This window comes from Monodelphis domestica, chromosome 5 (assembly GCF_027887165.1).
Source record: "Monodelphis domestica isolate mMonDom1 chromosome 5, mMonDom1.pri, whole genome shotgun sequence".
NCBI lineage: Eukaryota > Metazoa > Chordata > Mammalia > Didelphimorphia > Didelphidae > Monodelphis > Monodelphis domestica.
Window position 1 is genome coordinate 36,661,376 of NC_077231.1, and position 26,606 is coordinate 36,687,981.

The 26,606-nt window shown below is 38.0% G+C and overlaps 1 protein-coding gene across 7 annotated transcripts in view; it reads right to left on the minus strand.

The window, feature by feature from the left end:
- Positions 1–238: 238 nt before the first annotated feature.
- Positions 239–26,606, minus strand: part of SPATS2 (spermatogenesis associated serine rich 2) — a 173,469-nt gene continuing 147,101 nt past the window's right edge. For all 7 annotated transcript variants that reach the window (XM_056798316.1, XM_056798319.1, XM_056798313.1 and 4 more), the window contains 5 exons: positions 12,636–12,694; positions 11,746–11,855; positions 4,632–4,734; positions 2,699–2,913; positions 239–1,510 (listed from right to left, as the gene is read on the minus strand). In XM_056798316.1, the coding sequence (XP_056654294.1) occupies positions 1,169–1,510; positions 2,699–2,913; positions 4,632–4,734; positions 11,746–11,855; positions 12,636–12,694 (829 nt within the window). In that variant the 3' untranslated portion in view covers positions 239–1,168. The remainder of the gene's footprint in view (positions 1,511–2,698; positions 2,914–4,631; positions 4,735–11,745; positions 11,856–12,635; positions 12,695–26,606) is intronic.

Genomic DNA, 26,606 nt, shown 5'->3' on the forward strand with positions numbered 1-26,606 from the left:
GGCAGTGCAGGGCCATGGCGAGAGTACTGGGTTTGGAGGACCTGGGCTAAAATCCTCCCTCCTTTTCCTTTGGAGATAACAAGACTGCTTCAAAGATCCCTTGTGGCCCTACATCTGTGACACGGAGTCACCTCTCGTTTTAGCCTAGAACAAATCATGTAAAAGACTTCCACACCAGCGGGTCTGAAAAGAAATAATGTAATGAAGTCGCTTGCTGTCATGAAGTACCAAATGTGAGAACATTTATGCTATTGTTTTTATTTATACAACTATAAAGAGTGACAGTAGCAATTTTTTGATGGGTAACATCTTGTATTAGCACTGCTAATTATACTGCTATAAATTTAGTTCAGGATCAGAAGATTTAGGAAAGGAGAAGAAAAAAGATTACCATTCCCCCACCCCCATTAAAACAGGGAAACTTTTTCTTTTCTCTTTTTTTAACTTTACTCAGATGCCTTCCTATCAGCCTCCTGGTTTATAGTCTTCAGATCACAGGAAGAAAGGCTTTCGCTTTGGAAAAGAGATTACAGGCTAGTTTATAGTGCCAAGCAAGACAGAAAACCCAATTTGGGTCTCTAGTGCACTGTGGGAGCAGAGGCAGATTCCCCAATGTGCCCTAGATTCCTCTTCTTCCAACCAACCAATAAAATGTTCCCGCCTTTAGCTAACCCTATTCACATATGTATCCCAGCCTCTTTTTACAAACTCCTGTTCCGAGGAAATCTTGGGAGGCATTTGTGATCTCTGCCTGGACTGGAAAGACAACAAGGACCCGGTCTGATTAGACCCCCCTGTGAATCCAGCCCCCCAAGTGGAATCCATGTTCTAGGCCTTTAAAGAGAACTGAGAAGACACGGGGTGTTGGGCAAGGAGAATGCTACTCTTAGGCAGACCTAACAACAGCTGCCTCTGATCCCGATTGAAAACGACCAAGCGGAATGGATCCATCTTACTCTGATAACACAAGGGAGAAAACAGCTTCCCTTCTGAAAAAAGTGAAGAGGGAATGGGAAAAGAGGAGGGAAGAAGAGACAAAAAGTGTTTAGAGTGGCACAAAAATGATAAATGTAAACTTCTCTTTGTTATTAAACCTAACTACAAGTTTCCTATAGTCCAGTTATCCATTTGAATTGCATTAAAGGAGAGAAGCCTAATGGGATCCCCCTCAGGAGTTCACTGCTTCAGGCTGGCAGGCCCTGGGCTTGCGCTGAGGGAGCCCCTTGTTTTCAGTGGTGTTTGGGCCTGAACGCCCCTTTTTGGACGAGGGGCTGGGCTGGCTTGGTTCCATGATGGGTGCAGTTCCATTGGTCCCTGCTGAGTGGGCCTGGCCCCGCTCATTTGTGTTTCCTGGAGACTGTGGAGCGTTCTGATACCTGGATCCGGAGGGGTACCAGGAGCCATTTCGGTAACGGCCCACGTTGTCGTGTCGCCCTTGGTTCGTGGGGCCATTAGACCTCTGGCCTTGGGGACGGTAGCCCTGGCCTCCTCTTCTATTCCCCTGCAAGACCTAGGACACAAAGAAAACAGGCTTGGATAGAATTAGGGACGTCTACTTTGGAACGGGGATGTGTCTCCAGCTGTTTTTTTTAACAGGAAGCTATTGTCAACGTGGGAATCCAGGGATCCCCCATTCACTTAGTTTGAGGGTAGAAAGCCCAGGGTGTGAGCTTGTCACGGGAGAGGTTTCCCCCAAGGGAAGGCCCCACTTCCCCAGACAACAGGCATCCACTTCAGCTTTGGGCAGTAGGCAGCGTGTCAGTCAGTCTCACAAGCTGAAGGTCCCGAGTTCGATCCTCACAAGGAGGGTGTGATATGCTGGGAGAGGCTTCTGGAGACACAAGAGCTACCTGACTTCGATGGGGTCTGCCCCCCACCGGAAGTGGATGCCTGTTGTCTGGGGAAGTGGGGCCTTCCCTCAGGGGAAACTCCCGTGACAAGCTCACACCCTGGGCTTTCTACCCTCAAACTAAGTGAATGGGGGATCCCTGGAGTCCCACGTTGACACTATCACTCGCCCTAACCTGTAGATCTCTCTCTACCATTTGCAACCCTCGCTCTGTCCCAGGGATACTCTTCTGGAATCCCTTTCCTCTGGCCATACGCAAACACGTGTAGCATTTGCCCCTGTCCACAAGCATGGGTGTCACGCCATTGGCCTGTTTGGAAAGGGCCTTCGGTACGAACTAAAACTCCTACCAAGTCCCGCTGGATATGTGGCCTGTACACGCTAGGTGCACAAGCACGGGATGCGGAGAATGCCTCTCCCTCCCCTGAGCCCCACCGCCTAGAGCTCAGCCTTGCTTTGATGCCAAGCACGACAGTGACTTTGGTCTCGAGAGTGTTTCCGGCCTAACTCGGGAGGCGCCCCTCTCAGAAGACACATCCAAGGGAGGCGTCTCGTGCTGCGCCCTTGGGTGCGAGTCATTAATGGGGCAGTTCAGCCCACAACGGCTAGGCTCACTGCCAAGATGAAAGGTGCAGCAGTGCTTGGCAACGGGCAGCCTAGGCTGGCGGGGCTGAGCACACGCCCAACGCGCCTTGGAACTGCGTGGGCCTTCAGGGGTTCAAAAGGGCGTGAGCAGGGAGGGAATCAAGCTAAACACGTGCTAGACCGGGGCAGGTTTGGAGCTCTCCGTCGGCCGGCGCTTTAATGCAGTGGCTTTCCATCCAAACTCCACGGGGAACATCCAGTTACCTCTCTCTGAGGCTGGTAGGGCCGGCTGCCGGGACTCACTACGGCTGCAGGCATCTCTCCTGCTGGTGGGTTTTTCTTGGTGGCATTTGTAAGGCTGGGAGCAGAGGCACAGGTGGAAGTCGAGAGAACAGCGGCCTCACTAGGGCTGCTCAGCGACACGGACGTGACCGAGCTACACCGGGATCTGGTTGAGTAGCTGTTCTTTGGATGGGACACTAAAAGGAAACACAGGAGCTCAAGTTCAATGACAAAAGTGAGGACGCGTCCTTCTCTTCTCAACAAGAAGTTTAAAATTAAGGGGGAAAAAGCCCTGCCTGCTGACATTTTATATGAAACACAGTTTGAGGTATGAAAGAAAAAACCTCAATCCTCAGGAATAACTTCTTCTTTGCCTCCTCCCCAAATGATAGGTATTTAATAATTGTTTTTAGAATTGAATTGTCTTCCTTATATATACCTCCTAGGAGTATGGGTAAGAAAGCCTTGTGATGAATACACTCCACTGTTCTGTGGAGAATAAATAATAATTATAATACCGAGGAGGAGCTCCCGGGACCAAAGAACAGACTTGAGAACAGTATTAATCTTTCCTCCCACCCCCTCTCTTATTTGACTGGTGATTTTTGGCAGATACTTTTTCCCCTCCCACTGTGGTTTTAAGTTCTAGGACCTGACTGAACCTGGAAATAGGAACTTAGGAAATTTGCTCAAGTTCCTAGGAAAGAACATGGCTAATATGGCTAACGTGTATAATTGATATTATATTACTTGCCTTTTTATTGGGTGCCCCTCAAAGGGGCAGGAGGAGGGAAAGAATCTGGAACTCAAATTTTTTTAAGAAAATGAATGTTAAAAATGGTTAAGTTTTTTTTTTAAAACTTCCTAACCGAGGAACATCCTAAATGACACCATTTTACAAAGGAGGAACAAGACAGAGGAGTTAGAGCTGGGAAGAAATCATCTTCACAATTCTTGTATCTCTTCCCAAAGTTTTTCCTTCTTTACAAAAATGACTACAAGTTCCAAGTAAAAGAGAAATAAACATTTTATTCAATGGTTTGAAAATTTCCCTGATACTGGGCTAATAGGAAGATCCTTCCTATCTTACCTAGGATGGAAGTGCAGCATCACTCTGCCCCTCTTCCTGTAGTTTGGCAGCGTTTGTTCCCCAGGGGGTCAGACACTGTGTAGCTTTACCACATTTCTGAACTCAAGCAACCCAAAGGTTTCAGTTTCCTCAGTATCAGGCCTAAATTGCAGTCTCTTCCTTCAATAGTGCCCCAATATTTTACCTTTAGGAATAATTAGGTGACCCTTGCAGGTAGCATATTGGGTTTGGAGCTAGATTCATATCTGGCCTCAGATGTTTACTAAGCTGTGTGATTGCAGGAAGTCACGGAACCTCTATAGGTCTGTTTCCTCAACTGAAAAATGAGTTCAATTGTTGTTGTGAGGATCAAGTGAGATATTTGTAAAGTGTTTTGTCTGGCACACAGAAGGCATTATACAAATACTAGCTATTTATTATTATTATTAAGAAAAACCATCTAAAAGAATCTCCAATCAAATAGAATTCTTTACATAGAAGCAAATGACTTAGAGAAAAATAAAATTTATTAAAGACATCTGAGGAGGCACTAACAACATTTTGTAGAGAGTTTGATGTAGATGAGGAAACTGAGGTCCAAAGAACTGAATGACAGGTTCAAGGTCACAGAAGAAGTAAATGGCAGAGCCTGAATTTGAACCCAGCTCCTCTGAATCAAAATCTAGTTCTTTCCATTGTGTTGTGGTTGACCTTCACAGCTCATTTTATAGCTGAAGATATTTAAGTGAAGAGGATGTCAGTGCCTTATTGCCAGGCCTTTATGCCTTGTCCCTCCTTCTACTAGAGGGCTCTTCTCTAATCCCCAAGCCCTGTCAGCACCAATACCTTGTCCAAATGAATCAATGCTCATCTTCAGCGTGTCAATATCACATGTGAACCGGGCTACCCGTCCTAGATCCTCATCATATTTACGCTCACTAACAAAGTGCTGAAAAGAAGGAAAAGGAAAATATTCAGGAGATAAACATTTTAAAGAGAACTTATACATTGTCACATAAAGCGCATCATTAAATTCTGTTTACTATATCTTTTTCTGTTTTGCTTTAGAGTTTACAGTCTTTAGCAGAAATAGGAAATAATTCTATTAGCCCTTTTTTCTTTTCTTTTTCTAATCATGAACTTAAACATCAAATACAAATAGCATTTCCATATACACTATAGAACAGGTGAGGACTGTATATGAAAATGCCAATCTCCATTATGTAGATCTTGCTCTTCTTTGAAATAATTAGATTCAACGTATAGCTTCAAAAACAATTCTTTTGTAACAAATATGTATAGTTAAGCAAAACAAAATCCCATAATGGCCATGTCCAAAAATGTATGTTTCATGACTACTGGAGGTCTGAAGTAAGTGAACTCATTCATTTTGCAAAATTCTTCTAAGTTCTTAGGGAGTCAGCTAGGTGGCTCAGAGGATTGACAGTCAGGCCTGGAGACAGAAGGTCCTGGGTTCCAACCTGACTTCAGCTGTGTCACCCTGGGCAAGTCATGCCACTCCTCTCACCTAGCTCTTATTGCTCTTTTTGCCTTACACAGTCTTTGATTCCAAGATGGATAGTAAGGGTTAAAAAAAAAGATGAAGTTCTTGCCTACTTTTTTGGTAATAGCTTAAAATGTGGGCAGAGGGCAATAGGCGTGGAAGTTGTATGGAACTAAATATTACATATGATGGTCAGAAATTCTCAATATGATCATAACAAAAAGGGAAAGGAAAAAAGATGAGATCTAAGACTGCCTTTCCACTACAGGTCACCTCCTATTTTTCTACTTTATGTAGGGTATCAAAATCATACATTGATTATGTATTTTCTATTTGATTTTACTCTGTAAATGATTTTATTTTGTAAGTTTGATCCTGTATTTTACATATGAAACCTTCTTCTTTGTCTCTAAGTGAAGCTATGAATGCAAAAGTTCAATTTTTTCTCTCACAAGTTCGATACCACAGTTTATTTTCCCTATTAATTAAAGAAAAACTCTGAACTGAAGTTCAGAAGTTCAATACTTTCATAAAACACTCTAATTCTAAGGCAACTGTTATCCTAGCACCTCTTGCAAATTACTTTGTGTCAAGGAAGCTTGTTATCCTTTATAACCTCCATTCCCGAGAAACTCCATGACACATTGTGTGTCATTTTTGAAACCACACAAGCCAACCAGGAACCATCTCTGTTTATCCTTGCCTTAAAAATCTAGCCCCAGGATGCAGCTGGCTCCCCTAAATCCACAAAGCATTCCTCTAAGACAAGAGAAGAGTAGTCCTGATTCCATGTGTGTGTGCCCACTTTCCTTATTGGAACCAATCATGCTGTCCTTACCTCCACGATGCTGACAACCTTATAAACCAATTGTATCATCTCACTGATTCTGTTCTGTTCTTTTGTTTCCAATGCTTATAAAAGTGAGTTGCAACTTCCATTCTTTGTCTTTTGGCTATGAACTGAAGTAGCCATTAAACTCCTTTATTAACAGATTCTTGCCTTGTTAATAAACTATTTTCTTTCTTGGGAGAGAACATACCCCAGTCTACCTTTGTTGAATTTCAGTTGCAACAAGGCAGCCATGGGAAACACATGCAGCAAAATAAACTGAGAAGCAGGCAAGCAATTAGCCACAAGAAGCAGTCCCATTAGAGGTTATTTGGAATACTTTATCAAATTAGGTCTCACTTTTACTCTCTACAAGCCATGGTTCACAAAGCCTTGGTTTTTTGAGAAGGTAAATTATTTGTTCAAAAAAAGTCACTTTGTAAACTAGTACAACTTTTGCTACAAGTAATTTAATCCTTTCAGAAGATTATTCCTTTGGTCCAGCTATAGCCCTATGGAAACTCAATGGTACTTGAGAAGTAAGCTTTGATATTCCATTTCAACATATTGTTTTAGGTTGTCTGCATTATGATGGAACTAAAGATAACCCCTCAAGACAGTTCCTAAATCAAAACCAAACTAGTCTCCTGGCAATCTTTGCTATAAAATTTAGTCTCAGACTTAAATGATGAAAAGGTTCAAAAAGGATACAGGAAAAAATCTATATCCCAAACAGGAGACAATCACATAAGTGGAACAGACCAGCTTCCAAAGGATACTATTGCTCTGCTCTTTCTTTCCCAAAGAAGCAGGTAACAACATACCCAACCAACCTGACACAATGATGGTGCTTCAAAAATGCTGTACTCATCCACACTCTCATGAATGGCACAGATTCTCATCTGTAGGGCTACTTCCAACCTGGGTGAAGCCTAGAAGCAGACTGGCATCAAAAAGGGTTGGACAAATGGCCATTGACATGTCGGGCTTAGCTTTTAGGTGCTTTCAGCAGAGAAATGCCTTGAATCTTTGAAGCTTCAGGACATTCTGTGACAGCTCTTTTGTGATGGAGCCCTAAACCTGGCAATATGACAGGCTAATTAAACCAATCAATAAGCATTTATTAAGCAACTCCTGCTGATATCTACTATTAGGTACTATGACAGACACTAGGCATACAAAGCCATGAAACAATCCCTGCTCTCAAAGAGCTTACATCTCTTTAGGAGAGACAAGATATACAACCAAAACTCAGGTCTGGAATTTGCAGAGATTAGATCAAGGGAGTAGTGATCAGACTTTGCCCTGGATCAGACCATTTTGAAATATTGTAGATAGATCCTAAGCCTGAGCTATTTATGAAACTAGAATAATACAACTCTCAATATCCCAAGAAATTAGCAATCCCAGTTTTCCCCTCCAGAAGTTCATATAGTCCAGAATCAACATAAAGTCCAAAGTCAGGAAGTAGAATAACAAGTAAATAAAAAAAGAATCTTGCTACAAAAAGCTGTTGTGACAGGGAAGCTCAATACACAAACCTAGAAGAAGAAAATGACTCTAAAACATCTTCAAAGAAACCCTCAAAGCAAAAAACACAGATTGTGTACAAATTCAATGAGAATTTCTAGAAGAGATGAAATAAAAGCTTTAAGGTTAAAAATGTTTAAACAAATTAAATGAAAGCATTAAAGGAAAAAACTGAAAAGAAATGAGAGCTATGAAAGAATTGGAAAGGAAATTAGTTTGGCACAAGACGTATAAAATTTTACCCAATCATTTAAAATTAAACTGGACTTACCAGTAATCAATGACTCCACAAGCAACAAAAAATGTTAAAACAAAGTCAAAAGATGAGGAAAACAGACTGGGAAAACTGCAAGGCAAAAAAACAACTAAACTGGAAAGAGAAGAGGAAACATTTAAAAACCACTGAACATCAAGAACAAAAAAAGAATCAGATTTTAAGAAATATTAAAAAAAACAAAACAAAACACTACAGATCTCTTGAACCAGAAGGCAAAGTGGAAATAGAAAGAATCAACCAACCACTCATGAAAGAAACCCTCAAAATGAAAACTCCCAGGAACACTGAAGCCAAAATCTGGGCTGCCAGGTCAAAGAAAAAATGCTGTAAGCAGCCACCAGAAAGAAGGAATTCAAGTACTGAGGAGACACATGATTTAGCAGCCACCACCATGAAGGAGCAGAAAACTTAGAATATGACATTCCAGAAGACAAAGGTTATAGAAGTTATAGCCAAGAATAATTTACCCAGCAAAGCTATGTATAATCGCATGGGGGGAAAATGAACCTTTAATAAAATAAAGAACCGAACTGTGTAGGAAATACAAAGTTCAGGCACAGGAAGTTATGAGAAATTAAAAAAGGTAATTGCAATTAAACAATCATAAGGGATAAATTGTTTAAATGCTAATATGGGAAGATGATTCATGTACCCCCATCTGAACCCAATCCTTTTTAGGAGACATAGAAGCAGACTAATTAAACGTGCCAGGGAATGGTTCTCTTATGTCTTAGAAAAGAGGAATACACTGGGAGTGAAGGATGGGGGAATGGAAAGGAAGGTTAGGGGAAACTGTCTCACAAAATCAGGGTGTACAGGTAGACATATATTCAAAGTTGGGGGCATGACTGTTATTTGAACCTCATTATTATCTGAACTGGTCAAAAAGAGCAAAATAGTATTGCTGGTAGAGTTGAGAATTGATCCAACCATTCTGGAAGGCAATTTGGAAGTATGCCCAAAACAATGCATGCTCTTTGATCCAGCGCTACCACTACTGGGTTTGTAAGAGATAAAAAAAAATGAGAAAGGATCTGTTTGTACAAAAATATTTATAGTGGTGCTTTTTGTGGTGGCAAAAAATTGGAAAATGAGGGTTTGTTCCTTGACTGGGGAATGGCTGAATTGTGGTATATGATAGTGATGGAATAGGACTATAAGGAATGATGAACTGCTTGGTTTCTATATGAACTGGAAAAACCTCCATGAACTGATGTGGAGTGAAATAAGCAGAATCAGGAGACTATACACATTGTGGGATGATCAAATGAGATAGACTTTGCTACTAAGAGCAATCCAGGACAATTCTGAGGGACTTATGTCCGGAGAAAGAACTGTGGGAGTAGAAACCCACAAGGAAAACATATGATTTATCATTTATGGTATGGGTACATATAGGGTATATGATTTGGGATTTAGGTTTTAAAAGATTACTCTATTACAAAAATGAATAATATGGAAACAGGTTTTGAATGATAATACATGTTTAATCCAGTGGAACGGCTTGTCAGCTCCAGGAAAGGGGAGGGTAGAGGGGAAGGAGAGAACATGAATCATGGAAAAATATTTTTAAAATAAATTAAAAAAATTTTTAAAGAGCAAAATATTCAGACATAGCAGGGTACAAAAATTCATTTCACTCAACAGGGAAATAAGAGACACATGCAAAAAGAGAGAGGAATGAGAGGGAAGATAGATTTAAGGGCGGCATGGTCCTAAGCAAAACAAACTCTAAGGACACACAAAAATATTCATAGCTCTTTTTGAAGTGTCAAAGAATGGGAATCTAATTGAATACCTATTGTGCTGTAAGAAAATGATGAAGGTGAAGGTTTCAGAGAAATCTGAAGACTTATATAAACTAATATAGGATGAAGTGAACAGAACCAAGAAAGTAATTTATACAGTGACCATATGGTAAAAATGAACTACTATGAAACAATTAGGGACTGATATATGTAATGACCAACTGTGCATTCCAGATTCCAGAGGACTAATGACAAAGCATGTTTCCTAATGCTTCATAAGGGAGGTGAAGGACTTGGAGGAGTGTGAAGACTTTTTTTTGGATATGGCCAATGAAGAAATCTGTTCTGTTCAACTATAAACATTCACAACTGGATTTTACTTTTCTTTTGTTCTCAAGTGGGAGGGGGAAACAATGGAGAAAGAGAAGGTAATTTTTGGTGACAACAATAAAAATAATATGTATACAATAAATATTAAATACACAAAATGACAGAGAGTGAGGGAACTTAGAGATTGTTGAAAGGTGGAGAATAAGTTTTAAACTACACCTTGAAGAAAGTGAGGCAGAAAAGCAGAGGGATTCCATTCTAAGTATAGTCACTGCAAAGGCACAGAGATGGGATATAGGGTAACACACGGGAGAAACAGAAAGAAGGCCAACTTGGCTAGACTGAGAATATGAGAAGAGAGATATTATATAAGACTGGAAATATATGTTGGGCCAAACAACAAAAGGCTCTAAAAGTCCAAAGAAGTTTATATTTTGACCAGGAGGAAAATTAAATCAGTTAATGGGGATAATCTCCACATTTCTCATGATGGTGTGTATCAGGCTTAATTAAGAGATAATATTATTTCCAAGAGGTAGTTTGAAACTAGACTAATTTCTTATCATTCCTATAATTATGAAATAAATTCTAGTACTCGTTTGGGCAAAAGATTTAGCAGGAGTAATGAAAATAAAGTGAGCTCAACTTAAAAGTTCTAAAAACCTTAATTGCACAGCACCTATTTCAGCACACTAAAAATTTGGAGAGAAAAAGATCCTTAGTGAGACTGCAGAAATATTTCCAGAAGCTTTTCAGCTATGTAGGAGGAGAAACAGATGAAGCCTTACCAAAGCCAGATATCTCTATTCAATTCCAAGGGGGTTTCCATCTTCTCCCAAAGAACTGAATGGGACTAACATGTACAAATGAGTGGGAGATTTTTTGCAAAATTTGCACTGTGGTTTTAGTTACATAAGAAAAGGTGCAAAATTAAGTTAATTTCTGTCAGAAGTGGGAATGGCACTAATTTCCTGAGAGATAACATTCATCCCCAGACTACCACTTTGTATTTTAATTTACAGGGGTTATTCCAAAGTCTCCAAAGCAATAATCTTCCTTTTGAATATTTCAATAAATCTCAAGGGTTAGGAGAGAGTACAGGAAAAAGGTAAAATCATACTGTTTCTATGTTCCACAACTGGTTGTTATTATTGCTAGAGTTATTTAGAGAGTTTGCCTCCACAATGAGCAAGGAACTTTCACACGACTTTCTTAGTCTTTTATACCTAGACTTGAGAAGCACTGTTCTAAGAAGGAACTAAGAAAGGAAGAACCCTGAACACAGAACCTGTGATCTTTATAAACAAATTAGTTAACAAGATATACAATCAGACTTTTTTTTTCAATATTAGTTTTTCCCATTAAGTTGGAACTAAAAAAATCCACAAAACACATCACATATTTTTGCATAAACTATTTGAGGAAGCTAGGGTAGAATGTTAAAACACATAGTCAGGAAGACAATAGTTCAAAACCTGCCTTATATTTACTAGATGTGTGATCCTGGGCAAGTCACTTTCACTTCTCAGCCTTAGTTTCTTCATCTATAAAATGGGGATAATACATAATATTTACCTCACAGAGTTGTGAGGATCAAATTAGTTTATATACATATATATAAACTAATTTGATATATATATGGGGCTTTGCAAACCTTAAAGTACTGTAAACATACTATTATAATTATTACTAATAAATTAAAGAAACTTATGAGATGGGCAAAAAGGAGACGTAGCTTTTACCTTGATGTCAGCTCTAAGCTCTACCAATTGTTCCTCTGACATTCGAACAGCCACATCAGTCATCTTCTTGAGCATTTCAGCTTTCTTTTGTCGGCTAAGCAATATTTCCACTGGAGAAAAAAAAAAGTTAGTTTGCTAGAAGGTTGAACCCTAGAAATTTGATTCTTTGCAATACAATATACAATAATCAAAAGCTTAGCATGCATCTAAACTGAAACACTGGTACCGAAGGATCCAATGTCCCTACTAGCCCTTCTGAAAGGCCTTTGATGGTAGAGGTTTTAATTCTTTGTCTTCAAACCTGATACTAAGTAAATATGAATACAGACTAAAATTTCCTCCTAAATTTTGCTCAGAACTAAATTTAAAGGAATTTCACTCAATACCTGAGAGTGAATTTTATAAGAGAGATATAGCAGATGGACAGCCTGTGTGTCTGACTGGTACTCACGTAAGTGATCTACAGGAAGACCATTAGCAAGCTAGGTGAATGAGAAAAAGAAAAAGCACTTACTAATTTCTTCCTATGTGCCAAGCACTATATGTTGGAAACGCAAACAGAAAAAGCAAGATGGTCCTTGCTCCCAAGGCACTCATACTCAAATTGGGGGAGAAAACATGAAAGAAAAGTCAATTGCAGGGCAGATCCTAAGTAACTTCCTGCCCCTGTTCAGGCTTTATGGAAGGGCATGGACATGAGCTGTCTGGGTTGAGATGGGGATGGTTTGTAACTTACACTTTTGGAAGGAGCATCCTTCTCCAATGAGATTAAAGATCCACTAAACTATATAAAACCTCAATGTGAAATCTTATTTAACTTTTGTACGCTAAGAATGTAACGTCTACTTATCAGTAGTAGTTTTTGAAAGTATTAATTTAAAATTACTTACTTGCTTCAGCTTTTACTTTGTCCATTTCAGCTAGCAATGCCACTTCCCGGTCCATTAGGCTAAGAAATGAAAGAACAGAGGAAAAGGTTTGATTAGAGAAAATAGTATGCTGTTTTTATCTGATTTTGCCAAAAGCTGATAGATCTCACAGGATTTGGTAATCCACACACAAAAGAAATATGGAAACCTCCTTTTTATCCACTAGATTGTACTTACTCTCCCAATACTAAAAATGAAACAAACTCTTTTAGCTCTTCTTAGTGTCCCTCACCAGCCTCTGCTCATTCCAAACTTTAGCATTCCTACCAATAGTTTTATAGGCCCATGTCACAGCCTCTGTACATTCCTTTAAAAAAAACAAAATTCTAAGTGTGTTGTCACATTTCCTGGGTCCATATAGATTTCTTCAGAAAAACCCCATTTCCCCCCCCTCATTGGAATTATTTCCCTTTGTGTTGTTTGGAATTTCATTCTTGAAAATCTCCCATTCTCCTGAGTTTACTTTCTTCTTAAGCATTTTACTCTATGGAATCCTGCTTGCCTTTCCCCCTGGACTCTCTGAAATCTACAGTGCATGCCAGACTACATAAAAAATTTCTTTCCTTTCCTATGACAAGCTCTAGGAGAGAGTGGCCACTTCCCCATTTAGGTTCCCATAACTTCCACCACAGCAACAAATTATTTTCTTTTATTGAGAATCAGAATTTCCCCCTTACGGGTTCCTCTACCTTTTGAAGGATGAAATTATCATTAAGACAAGTCAAGAAATTATCAGCCAGAGACAGAGAGTAAGGAGACTCTAACAGATGTCTAGGTAACTGAGATTCACAAAAATATGGTTCCTCTGTTTGGATGTTTGCTAAATGACCATTTTTTTTCTTTCTGTGCAACTAGTCTTTAGTCTATGCTAACAAAACAAATTATATTTCTTCCTCCACTGACCTTTACCCAAAGCTCTCCCTCACTCTTTTTATTTCTTATTCCTGAGACTTTTGACATGATTTCCTTAATGGAGTGTTAATATAGTTTGTCCCTCTTGTGTTTGTGTGTGTAAACTTTTAAATAAGGTGTATCTGTCCAGAGCCATGGTCCTGTCATGGATTTCATTCCATTAAGAGTCCATAATACCTATGAAGTCAAATTTATCTGATTGCATCAGAAGCTGTAATATCTTTTGTTTGTTGCCTAAACATCGAGTATTTGTGTTTCAACAGTTGAGGCTAGAGTTTTACTACTGGCTCTTTTATTGGATTTTTGGCTTCTGTGAACTTCTAGATATTTCAATTCCTATTCTTTCTACTATGTATCAAGCTTGGAAATATGAAGAGACAGTCATTTCTCCCCGACAACCTTTTAAAAGTCCCTACAATTGACAAATATATTTTACCAGTCTTTGTTAGATGTACTCCATGTCTGGTGAGGAATCTGTCATCTGCATATTTAAGGCTATGCTCCTGAAATCCAAATCCCCTTTTCAGATATATTCTTATCAAACTTTTCATTTTTCAAATTAATTTTTTCTTTTTTTTTTTTATCCCTTGCTCTCAATGAATGGGCAACAGTGAGGAAACACAACTTTAATGATTTGGTATACTTACATATATTTAATGCTAAATAGACTATATTAAAGATTTGGCCTTCCCCCTTTGGGAAAGGAGACATTTTAAAAAGATTTTTAAAAAATGAACTAATGAAATTGTTTGAAGTACTGACGTAGCAGAAGACATTCTGAAGTCCCATCCTATCCTTAAGTCACTGTTACCAGAAGATGGCAGTAGAAAACTTCAAAACATCTTAAAACTACACTCAAATGCAAAGTCCTTGTGGAAATTCAACATGCACCTCACACATTTTTCATCTTATATTTTAGTGAAGAAATGTGACAGTTTTGCTACTAAATAAAATCTTAGCAGACAATACCATGTTGGGGCATGGAAAATTCAACCCAAATTAGGGTCTGTATTTGTGAAACACTAACAGTTTCATCAAACCAAAGGATTTGGTGAAAGGCATTTTGGCCCTTAAAAATCAGGAATCAAAATATCTACTGTGTTGCTTTCATGAAAAACATTTCAAAGAGCTGTCTTGATACCCACCGGATGAAATTGCAGCATATAAAGGGAAAATAATCAAGAAAGGGAGGTGTTTAGATTTTCAATGAAGTCAATATTCTTTGCCAGCTGTGAAGAAGTTTTTTGATCAAATTTGATGGAATTAAAGGGCACCTAGCCCTTACTACCTAAAGGTTTAACCATGCCACTGGTGATCTTTTAAAGCAAAACAGTGCCTAGAGTGCAATTCAGGAGAAACAGCATGAGCTGAAGAGAGGTATAGAAAGAAATCGACTTATGAAGCCCAGATGTGTAAGCTGGGAGTAGCTTGAGAACATAAGTAAAGAAAGGAAATTAGGAGCTTACAATACAGGACTATCTGAGTTGCCTGAGCCTCTACCAGACTACTCTACATGTGGCCCCTCTTCTTACCGACACTGTGTGTAGTTGTAGAAAGATGCACCACAGGGGGCATATTTTGTTATAAATGTGTTTTGGTTCTAAAGCAGAAGAGCAATAGTAGGGATTAAGTGACTTGCCCAGGTTAACATAGCTAGAACGTGTCTGAGACCAGACATGAATCAGGACCTTCCATCTCTAGGCTTGGCTCTCTATCCCCCTGTGCCACCCAGCTGTAGTTTTAGAATCACAGATACACGGAGAACCTTATGGTAGTTATCTGTACTCCCACTCCCTTCAAGGAAGCCAACCTGCAGGTGTGAGTTGTATGGATAGCTCAGAGGAAGTGTTACTCTGTGGGCATTTCATCTTAGATATACTTAGGGAGTTCCATGCACTTGAATGGACCCACCAGAGATTCTCTATCCAAAATACAGGATTTAAATTAATGTCCAATACTCCAAATACTAATTTTTATAAAGTTTATTAATAATCACTTGAAGTAGAAGGAATAAAAAGGAAATAGAAGTTAAAAAAAACCCACCTATTTAACAAAAGTGAGACCACACGACTAAGTTCTCCTTGCCTGTTTAAAAAGCCTGCTCCACTGTGCTCTTTGTGGTGGCAAAAAATCGGAAAATGAGGGGATGTCCTTCGATTGGGGAATGGCTGAACAAATTGTGGCATATGTTGGTGATGGAATACGATTGTGCTCAAAGGAATAATAAAGTGGAGGAATTCCATGGAGACTGGAACGACCTCCAGGAAGTGATGCAGAGCGAGAGGAGCAGAACCAGGAGAACATTGTACACAGAGACTAATACACTGTGGTACAATCGAATATAATGGACTTCTCCATTAGTGGCAATGCAGTATCCTGAACAATCTGCAGGGATCTATGAGAAAGAACACTATCCACATTCAGAGGAAAAACTGTGAGAGTAGAAAGACAGAAGAAAAACAACTGCTTGAATACATGGGTCAAGGGGATATGGCTGGGGATGTAGACTGTGAATGAACATCCTTGTGCAAATACCAACAACATGGAAATGGATTCTGATCAAGGACACATGCAATACCCAGTGGATTGCACGTCGGCTGCAGGAAAGGTGGGAGGAGGGGAGGAGGGAAATAATGTGATTCTTGTAACCAAGGAATAATGTTCTAAATTGACTAAAAAAAAAAAAAGCCTGCTCCACCATAACCAGGACAGGAAGAGAAGAGAGTGAGAGGCAGGGCTACACCAAATTTATATCCTCTCTATGTCAGCATGGAACATGAAGAGAGTGGGGTGCTGGGAACTGTAGTTTCTAGGGCAACAGATTCAAATTACGCAAGGATTTTCATTTGCAATACTCTAATTTTTCAGAGAACCATGAGGGAAACCAATAGTTTTTTTTCTGTTTACAGACAATACTTTTTTTTTAGTACGCTTCCTTTACAAGTCAGAACATTGGCTTTGTAAGTCTTTCCAGGCCTCTTTGTATTCATTAAATACATTGTTTCTTATAGCATAGTAATATTCCACAACATGCACGTACCACATTTAGTTGAATAATTCCCTAACATCTACTTTGTTTCTAGCTTATTGCTATTACAAAACTGTTGCTATTCACATTTTGTTAACTATGGATTTTTCTTTTAATCTCTAACTTCTTTAGGGTATACCCCAGTAGTGAAACGTCTTTAGTCACTTTCTTAGATTAATTCCAAATTGCTTTCTAGAATATTTGGTTGCTACTGGTCACATTTTATAGGCTGCCCACGTCTACTGACTGCTTTTGCACTGGCCTCTTTGATAAATTCTTTTAGAATTTTTCAGAGACTGTTGTATTTGTGTCTTGCTTTCATATAGCAACATTAACAGAAATTCAATATTAAAAATTTAAGCCTTTGTTTATGAAGGAAATTTGGAGTTATTAAAAGAACTTTACAGTTTCCTAAAGGAAATATGCCATGTTATCTTCCTGATCAACCCTGGTGCCAATTCACTGCCTACTTGTAAGTCTTTAACATATTGGCAACCATGAGGTTGATTATCCAAATGAATGTCAATCTGGACAACAGATATTCTTTACTCAGTTGGTTTTTCCTCATCTAACTCATAGGTAGTTATGGTTCTCTTTCAGGAGGCTCAAAGATGTCCTAGGGCTTGATGTTATTTGGAAAAGAAGATGATCTCACAATCCAAAGGAACTCCTCTTTAACCTAGATATTTGTCATTGTTCTATGTTTCTTCCCCTTCTCAAAGTCCTTGAAAAAGGCTACACTTGTAGCCTCCATTATTTTGAAGGAATTTTTCCATGCTCATTTAAACAAACCCTCTGCAATCAAGCTTCCCATTTCATCACTCAACTTTGAAACTTCTTTCCAAAGCTATGAATGATTTTTCTTTACACACACACACACACACACACACACACACACACACACACACACACACACACCCAATTACATGGCATAGCAATTTTCAATATGCTTTCTGAAATTATGAAATACAAATTGTTTTCCTTCCTCTCTTTCTTCTCTCCTCCCAGAGATGGTAAGCAATTTGGACTAGATTATATATGTATTATGATGAAGAAAAACTTACTTCCATATCAGTCATTATTGTAAGAAAATACTCATGTAAAATAAAACCCTCCAAATAAAAGCTCAAATAAACTAAAGTGATCTGTATTTCGACTCCAACAGTTCTTTTCTCTGAGGTGAATAGCAATCTTTGTCATAAGTCTTTCAGAACTGTCCTAGATCTAACAGCCTCTTTTCAATCCTCATTCTTCTCTATAGCATTTGACACTATTGACCACTTTTTCCTCTCTAGGTTTTCATGACACTCTCCTCCCCTGACTTTCCTCCTGCCTGTCAGGCTGTACCTTCTCTGTCTCCTTTGCTGGATCACCATCCATGTCATGTTTACTAATTGTGGGCTCTCTTCTCACTAGACTCTCAGTTGGTGACCTGATTAGCTCACATAGGATCAATGATTATCCTTAAACAGGTGATGCCCAGATCTATATATACAGTCTTATTTTCATGTGTGAGCTGGTCCCATATATCACCAATTGCTTACTGGATATTTCAAATTGGATGTCCCATAGGCAACACATTCAAAAAAGAACTCATTCTCTTTGCTCCCCAAACTCAACTCTTTTCCCAACTTCCTATTATTGTCAAGGGCCATCCTGATTACTCAGGTTCACAACCCTGCTGTCATCCTCAACTGACTCATTTACCCAACATAGTAAATCAGATTTGGGATATCATCCCTTCTCATTTGAATCACTGTAATTTGGTCTCCTTGCTTTGAAATCTCTTCCCATTCCAACCTATCCCTTGCATAATCCCCAAAGTGTTTTTTCTGAAGTGTACTATAAGGTTCGTGGGTGCTTTTCCCACCTGATTTGCTACTGAGACCTATTTCTACTGTCTTCCTCATCTGAATATTGGATTCCTTGAGAAGATCTGCCTTTTATCTAGTCTATCTCCAGCATTTAGCACAATCCTTTCTTTGCATAGTAAGTATTTAATAAGTGCCTTTTCTTTCATTCATTTCATTCATTCATCTTATATCCTTTATATTTTTTTAGTCAACAGAAAAGCGGTAAAGATGGAGTCCATTGCTGAATATCACTACCAAAAATTTGCTTACAAGGAAGTGGCTCAAAGGATAGAGGACCAGGTCTAGTGACAGGAGGTTCTGGGTTCAAATTTGGCCTCAAACACTTTCCAGTTGTATGACCCTAGGCAAGTCATTTAACTCCCATTGTCTCACCCTTACTGTTATTCTGACTTGGAACCAATACACAGTATTAATTCTAAGATAACAGGTACAGGTTTAAAAAACTTTACTTCTTGCTTATTAAAACCTTCATCAAGGATACCTTCAATTCATATATAGAGGACTTTTCTAAAGATTTTCTGTGGGATAAAAGTAAGCATATAGTTCAGTAGTTTTTATTTCCTCAATTGCTTTTTTTTTTTTTGGTATTAAGAAGGTCCAAGATTTTTTTCTACACTTTTTTATATATCTTTAGAAACTTGGCATATTTCTCTTAAAACTGTGTTTTGCAGGATGGATGTCCTTTATAGTATATACAAGTGTTTAAAATAATCTTCTTTTCCTGTTCCTATTGTCTTTAGTACCATTTCCATCTCCTCTATAGGTATATCCAGGATTGTGGATTGTGCTATTAAAAATCAAAGTGTGATAGCTCCATTTTCCTTGGGATTGAAAATAATTTATGTAGTCTTTTCTATATTTACCATTTTCTTCCATTTCTCTTTTCATTCTTCAATACCCTTGGAATGACCTTGCTTCATAAACTTTATTGACAAGTTTTCTTTAAATTGGTTTCACCCTATACTGCTTCTCTCTGCTTTATAAGTCAATATTTTCTATATACGATCATATCTTTCTTTTAAAGGTTTTACAAATAAGTTTATGTTCTAAACAGGTGTTGCCTTTGGTTGTAGGAGAGAGAGAAAAGAAAGACTTTGTAAGATGTAAAATGTAAGACTTTGCAGACAAGGGCCTGGCACACGCACGGAACTAAGAGAGAGATTCCAGTGTGTGAGGAAGATCTAAAAGGAAACTCACAGAAAGTTAATGGGGGGAGTGTTCCTGTCTCTTCAAGGAGTTTGAAGGGACCACTTCCTGCCGTTGGTCTGACCAAGAGGAAAGTTACCCGACTTTCTGGGGAAGCCAGTGGTGCCTGTTTTCTGTGATCCAGCCTCCTAGTCATCAATTGAGTTCCTGAGATCCGGTGCCATAAGGGATTTTGTGGCAACTAAGAAGATCCCTACCAGAGTCCTGTCTGTGAGAGTGAGGTCGAAGCCATTTTGGCTCAGGCCCCAAAAGGGTGAATTCCTCAGTTACCTCACTCTATCTGCTACTGATGAACTATAACTTGTCAAATATTGATCTGGAGGACCAGTTAGATCAAAAAGTTAGATAGGGGGATTTTTTAAAAGTCCGAGAGTGGAATTGAGGTAGCATCAAGATCAAGAAGAGGACCCCGTGAGGGGTCTGTAGATTCTGGGGGAGGAGATTTAGAGGAAAAAGATTAGGATCACCTTTTCCCTGGTCCTCCATCCCTTCCTGAGTTAAAGAAGGTAAATAAACCAAATTACTGTTTTTTATATCATCAAGAAGCAGTCAGATTGCATCTCAAACCATCTTACTGGAAGTGAGGCCTACCATCTGGGCCTGTAACCTGTTACCAGCTAAAACCCTATTCAACTCTGATCGAAACCTTTTATCACAAACAATTAACTTATTTCAGTTGCCATCTATTTATGGTGAGCAAGTCAGAAGTTTGCTGACTGAGGCACTTTCTGGGATCTTTGGTGATCTAGTTTTGTCAACAAATTTATATAAAAATACTGTAAAAAGTATTATGATCAATGTCACTGTCATTTCTATTGTCCATTTTCATTGTCAATTACTTCTTTAAAGAATTTAATTTTTAAAATTATATGCTGTATCATTTCCCAATTATCACTGTTCTTTTTTCTTGCTTTTTAGTTATCCTAATCTTTATTCTGGTAAGTTGGTGTTCACTATACAGAGATAGCTGTTAACTTTCCTGTCAATAACTAGCCTTTTCCTGTCCATTAAAATATCTATTTTTGTGCAAGATTTTATTTGGTGATTGTCATGACTAACACCTATGGATCCTTCTTTCAAATAAAATGGTGATAGAATGATGTGGGATAGTCTACAAGTCTTTTACTTCTCTCATTCCATCTTCCTGAACCACACTTTCCCACCTACTTTATACCTTTTCCTATCTTTACAATGAAATTGCTAAAAATCAGAGTGTATAATTTAATTTGGAAGAGTCTTGTTAAGTTCTTTGCAGGATTTTTTTACCTGTTCATCCTCAGAAATCAATACATAATCAGCTTTACAAATAATTTTTTGGCTTGTTCCAGGCTTACTTTGTAAGCCAATTTTTCTGCTTAGCTACTATTTCCTTCTTTTTACTGGTTGTCTTTTTCTTGAGAAACTTTAAGACATGTTATTCAGATCTTTAGTAGTTTGTTTATTCACTGGTCATTAGATAAAGATCTAACATATAACAAGTGTTATATGTATGTATATAATATGAAATTTATAAATCATCTAAAAACTGTGATTCTTAGCATTTTCTGCTCCTTTTTCTATCAGTATGACACCAGCACTTCAGAAGAGGAAGAAAACCAGACTGACTTCCATTTTGTATGTTTCTTTGTTTCATGGGTTGCCAATTCATAACTGAATGGAAGCTCTGCTCTATGATATTTGTTCAATCCTACCTTAGCCATTTACTAGCTATGACCATGGGTTAGTTGCTTAACAACTCTGGCCCAGAGTTTCATTATCTTTTATTATTATTATTATCTTTTAGCAATAAACTTATGATCATATGATCAATTTTGCAATATCTAGCCAAGTTGGTTAACAAACTTGGTCTGTTTTTTTGGGTCCATATTTAAAACTTTCCTAACATAGAAAAAACTGAAGGAGCTTATTTATCAAAAATTATCTGAGTGAATATAAGAAATAGAAAAGAGATTAAGGGAATGTCTCTGCCATCAAGGAGCTAAAGTCTCTCTTTTTTGTGTGTGTGTGTAAGATACCAGATTATCAATAAATGTAAAAAAAAAACAACCCATCCCAAAGCAAAAAATAAACCCTTGTTATAAAGCATGTGATTTTTTAAACTCTACTCCAAACTGGAGAAAAAGGCATAAACCTGACTACTTTGAGGTTAGTGACACTTTGCAAAATGATATAAGAATTCTTAAGACCATCCATTTACACTAAAGAATTACAACGAACTGTGTCATAATCTAGGAGATCTAACCAATAGCAGCCAAGGTGCCAGTCTGATGCTCCTATTCCCCTTAATGAATCACATTGCAGATACTGTTCCTACCAGAAGACAAATTTTGCCTCTCAGATAAAACTTGTAAAATATTTGTTAGAGGACATCAACAAACAAGTGAGCTTCTTGACTTACTGTCATCTCCAGGATGAAAGCTGAAATGCAGAGTATCACAGGATATTTTCAATAAAGGTAAAGGAGAGAATCACCAAATATTTATTAAGTGCTTAATGTGTGTCAGACACTGTGTTAGGGCCAAAGGCACAAACAAAAGGCAAAAACACACTCCCTATTTCAAGAAGTTCACGTTTCAATGGAGTTACAATTATGTATAGAATATATACAGGGTAAAAGGGAGGAAATCTTAAGAGAGAAAGCACCAGGAGTGAGGAAGACCCAAATAGGCCTCTTTCAGAAAATGAGAGCCAAGAGGAGATAGAAAGAAAGCAATCTTGGCATTGGAGAGTGCCAGGTAAAAGACACTGCTAAATGTCCACTGAATATTCCAAATGGAATGTCTCACAGGTATTTCAAACTCAGTGTGTCTAAAAATGAAACTGTTTCTTTCCCATGGCTCATCCTTTTTCTAACTTACCTCATTTCTATTATGGTCACCATCATCCTTCCAGTCACTCAAGTTCACAGTCTCTCTTATCCTGGACTCTTCACTCTTCCTCACTCCACATATTTCAATCAGCTGCCAAATCTTGCCATTTCTAACTCCAATCTCTTGTCCCTTTCTACTCACAAAATCAATTCAATAGTTCAAGCCTTTAGTGTCTCTAATCTGAACAACTGCAAAAGATTCCTAATTGGTCTGCTAGGCTCAGGTGTTGCATTACTCCAAGCCACCACACAGCTGCAAAAGAGATTTTTATAAAGCACATTTTTCTAAAGTGATCATTCAGATCATTTCACTTCCCTACTCAAACTCCAATGGTCTTTATGATCTTTACGATATGCCTATGTTTAAAGGCCTTCAAAACTTGGTCCTAGCCTTATAACACATTATAATCTCCCCTTCATGCACATCATAGTCTAATTAAACTGGCTTTCCTGACAGAAGAACAGACATAGTTTCACTATTATCTTTGTATCCTCCGTGATTAGCTAAACAATTGATACATAATTGGCTTCCCTTTCCTCTGTAGTTTAAAAAAAATTTTTTTAACATCTTAATATTTACTCACCTTCTTTAAAATTCCTTCAATGGCTTAACTGTTCAGACTTGTGGCCACTACTCAAAACTCTGGCCACCAGTTGAAGGATTAATAGTTTTCTGATTCCAGATTTATTAAAACTTTGGTGCCAAAGATAGTCAATTCCTATTTGTTCAAGGTTCTTGCTTTAGAAAACAAGAGAATAATGGAAACAATGATGGTAATCCCATAGTTAATTATTTCAGGAAAGATGGTGAAACCATTTGATGGAATTTCTTTGAAAATATTTGTATTTGATTATATTTGTTGTAAACCTAACACCCATTTAAGACGAATTTCCATTAGTCAATTAAATTAGAAACCTAAGGACAGATAATGAAAACATCATTTTGTCCTTAGGAGTAATTTTTCCTCCAAGATCCAACTAACAAAGAAACCATATCCAAATGGACTTAAAAAAAAAGGTAAACAATTACATCAATTGAAATTTATTAAGTACCCACTATGTGCCAAATATATGTGCTAAGTGCTGGAGATACCAAAAAAAAAAAAGGGCAAAAGACAGTCACCGTCCTTAAGGAGCTTACAACCTAATGGGAAAGAAAACATGAAAACAAATATATACAAAGTAAGCCTATATACAGAACAAATAAGAAATAATCAATAGAAGGAAGGCATTAGAATTAAAAGGGGTTAGGAAAGGCTTCCTGTAAAAGATGGAATTTTAGTTGAGACTTAAAAAGAAGCCAGGAAGTCAATAGTTGAAGAGGAAGAAGAGCATTCTAAGGATAAGGGACAGTCAGAAAAAATGTCTGGAGCCCAGAGGGGCATCTTATTTATGGGTCAAAAAAGAAGGCCAGTGTCACTGCATAGAAGATTAAATAGCAGGAAGTAATGTAAGAAGATTGGAAAGATAGGAAGGAGCTAGTTTATAAGGGCTTTGAACACCAAACAGACCATTTTGTATTTCATCCTGGAGGTGACAGGGAACCCCTGGAGTTTACTGAGTGTAAGGGTGACACAAATGGACTTGCTTCGGGAAAATCATTCTGATGGCTGAATGGAGGATGAATTAGCACAGAGAGAGACTTGAGGCAGTCTTGTGGGAATTTGACACTAAAAACAAGATCTGTTGCTATATGGTAGAATCAGGAAAAGTTTCTTAGAGAAACTGAATATTTAGATTAACTTTTTTTTTTTAAAGAAGGCCCAAAAATATTTTTACCTCCTTCCCCACCTCTCATACTGAGAAAGAGGAGAGTCTCTTATGCTGCTTTTCACTATTTTAAAATCCCCATTAAGAATATCTCACTGTAAGCTGCCACCAGCATACTATGGCAACAGATCAGGCATGAGGAGATGAAGGCTTGCATTAGGGTGGTGGCGGTGTCAAAAAAGAGAAGGGAGCAAATGGAAAGGTGAAACTGACAGACCTTGGCAACAGGCTGGATATGTGAGTGAAAGATAAAGAGTGGAGCTGAGAAATCCCAGATGTTAAGCCAGAGGGTGGTGCAACCCTCTACTGTAATAAGGAAAGCAGGAAATGGGGAGGAACCCAGAGGAAAAGATAATGAGGATCCATCTCCTAATGAGAAAATTGGATAACTGATCTGATATCCAGTGCTATGAATATTTTGGAGAATCTCTGCATACAAAGCTTTTGCTGTACATGTAGATACATGTCTTCTTAATTCCAGGTTTGAATACTCTCGGAATGGCTTCTAAGGATCCAGTGGCATCATTTCTTTTTTTGTTTTTACTAGTTCAATCATCTTTTAATTATTGATATCAAACAAGGCATAAAACAAAAAGAAGTCTGCTTAACAAAAATATTTACAGTGGCATCATTTCTGGAAGGACTAAATAAAGTTGTCCTGCTCTTTGTTCTTCTTCAACAATCATAGGCACATGAATCACAGAATTAAGAAATTCTACACTGGTTACATGAAGAGAATAAGTAATAGCCACCTCTTTTGTAATTTACCTAAGAAAGCATAGCTTCCAAGTGGTCATCCGTTTTATGAAACTATATTCTTCAATTTTCTAGATGGGGAAGCTATAGGCAAAATTGTGAAGACCTTATGACAAGTAGCTGACCACACTCTGAAATTATGATTTCTGGGGTTAGAATTGCCAGCATTTCAATTTATGAGTTACTTCTATGAAATGGTTATGATCCCAATCTATAAAGTTCTAAAAAAGGGAAAGATATGTGAGGAAGGAAAAAATGGAGAGCAGAAACAAAAGAGAGATAAAAAGATAAGAAAAGAAAAAAAAGACACTGATATGCTCATTATGATTCCACAGTCTCAGTACAGCATTCATCTTGTAAAGTCATTAAGTCAGTTCTTGTAGATAAGTACACATTCCAAGTCCAGTGTTTAGGAATATTTACGTATGCACATACAAAGTAGGCAACTGCAGAGGTTTAGAAAAAACAAAAACACAAGATTATAGATTTGGAGCAACTTTAAGAGACTATGGCTCTAATGAGTTTGGCATACAAAGCCATGTTTCCCTTTCCCTTTCTCTGTTTTACCACACAAAGCTTCTGTCCAGAAAGATTATTTCTTTACCATATAACGACTTTCTTGTTTTTCTTCTGTTAAAGTATATTGTTGTGTGCTTTTCTTTCATTTGGATTCTCTATCCCCCTACCCTAGGCAAATCTAAATTCCATACTTCTTTTGAAATTCATTTAAAAAATCAGTTCTAGAAACTTTCCCTGAAAAATCCTAGTATACCCCGCAATCTTGTGTTTTATTGTTGATACCCCCAAAACTTATTTGCACTTAACACTTGCTCACACCGTTGCCATTATAAGTATATAAGAAATAACTAGGTAGTAGAGGACTTGGCTTGGAGTCCTCAATCTGAATCTTAACTAGTCATGTAGTGAGTCACTTAAGAGAAGTGAGGCTCCGTGTTTGCCTTCAAAATAGACAGTAACATCAGCCTGGTTGATTTATCAGGGTTGTTTTGAGGGTGAAATGAAACTACATACATTTATTTTATGAATAAGTCCCTTTTATCTAACTAAATTTAGTCTGTTTCCTACATGCTGTTTTATGGTATATAATGCAATACATTTATGTTGTTCGAGTTTATTGGTCTTTTCCTTCTCTCTAGTTTTCCTTCATAAAAGATCAGATTAGAAAACAAAGCACTCCAACTACTTTGAAAGCACTTATTAAAGAAGGTGATGAATTTACATTCTCAAACTAGATAATTTACACAATACTTCATGCTTGATAAGTATCACCTATCAGTCACACATAACACATAACATCAGTCTCTCATTCTTGTGGTTTATAGATATTCCAAAAAATACTTTGGTCCACAAAGCAGGAATAGAAGCTTAAATCTTTGGAGCCTTTGATAGGGCTTCAAAATACCAAAAGAGGCTACTAGTAGGCTGCTTTTAAGAGAGGAAGCTAAAAGAAATTCTGACAATGTAAAAATTCTTCCAAGGTCAATGGAAAGTCCATG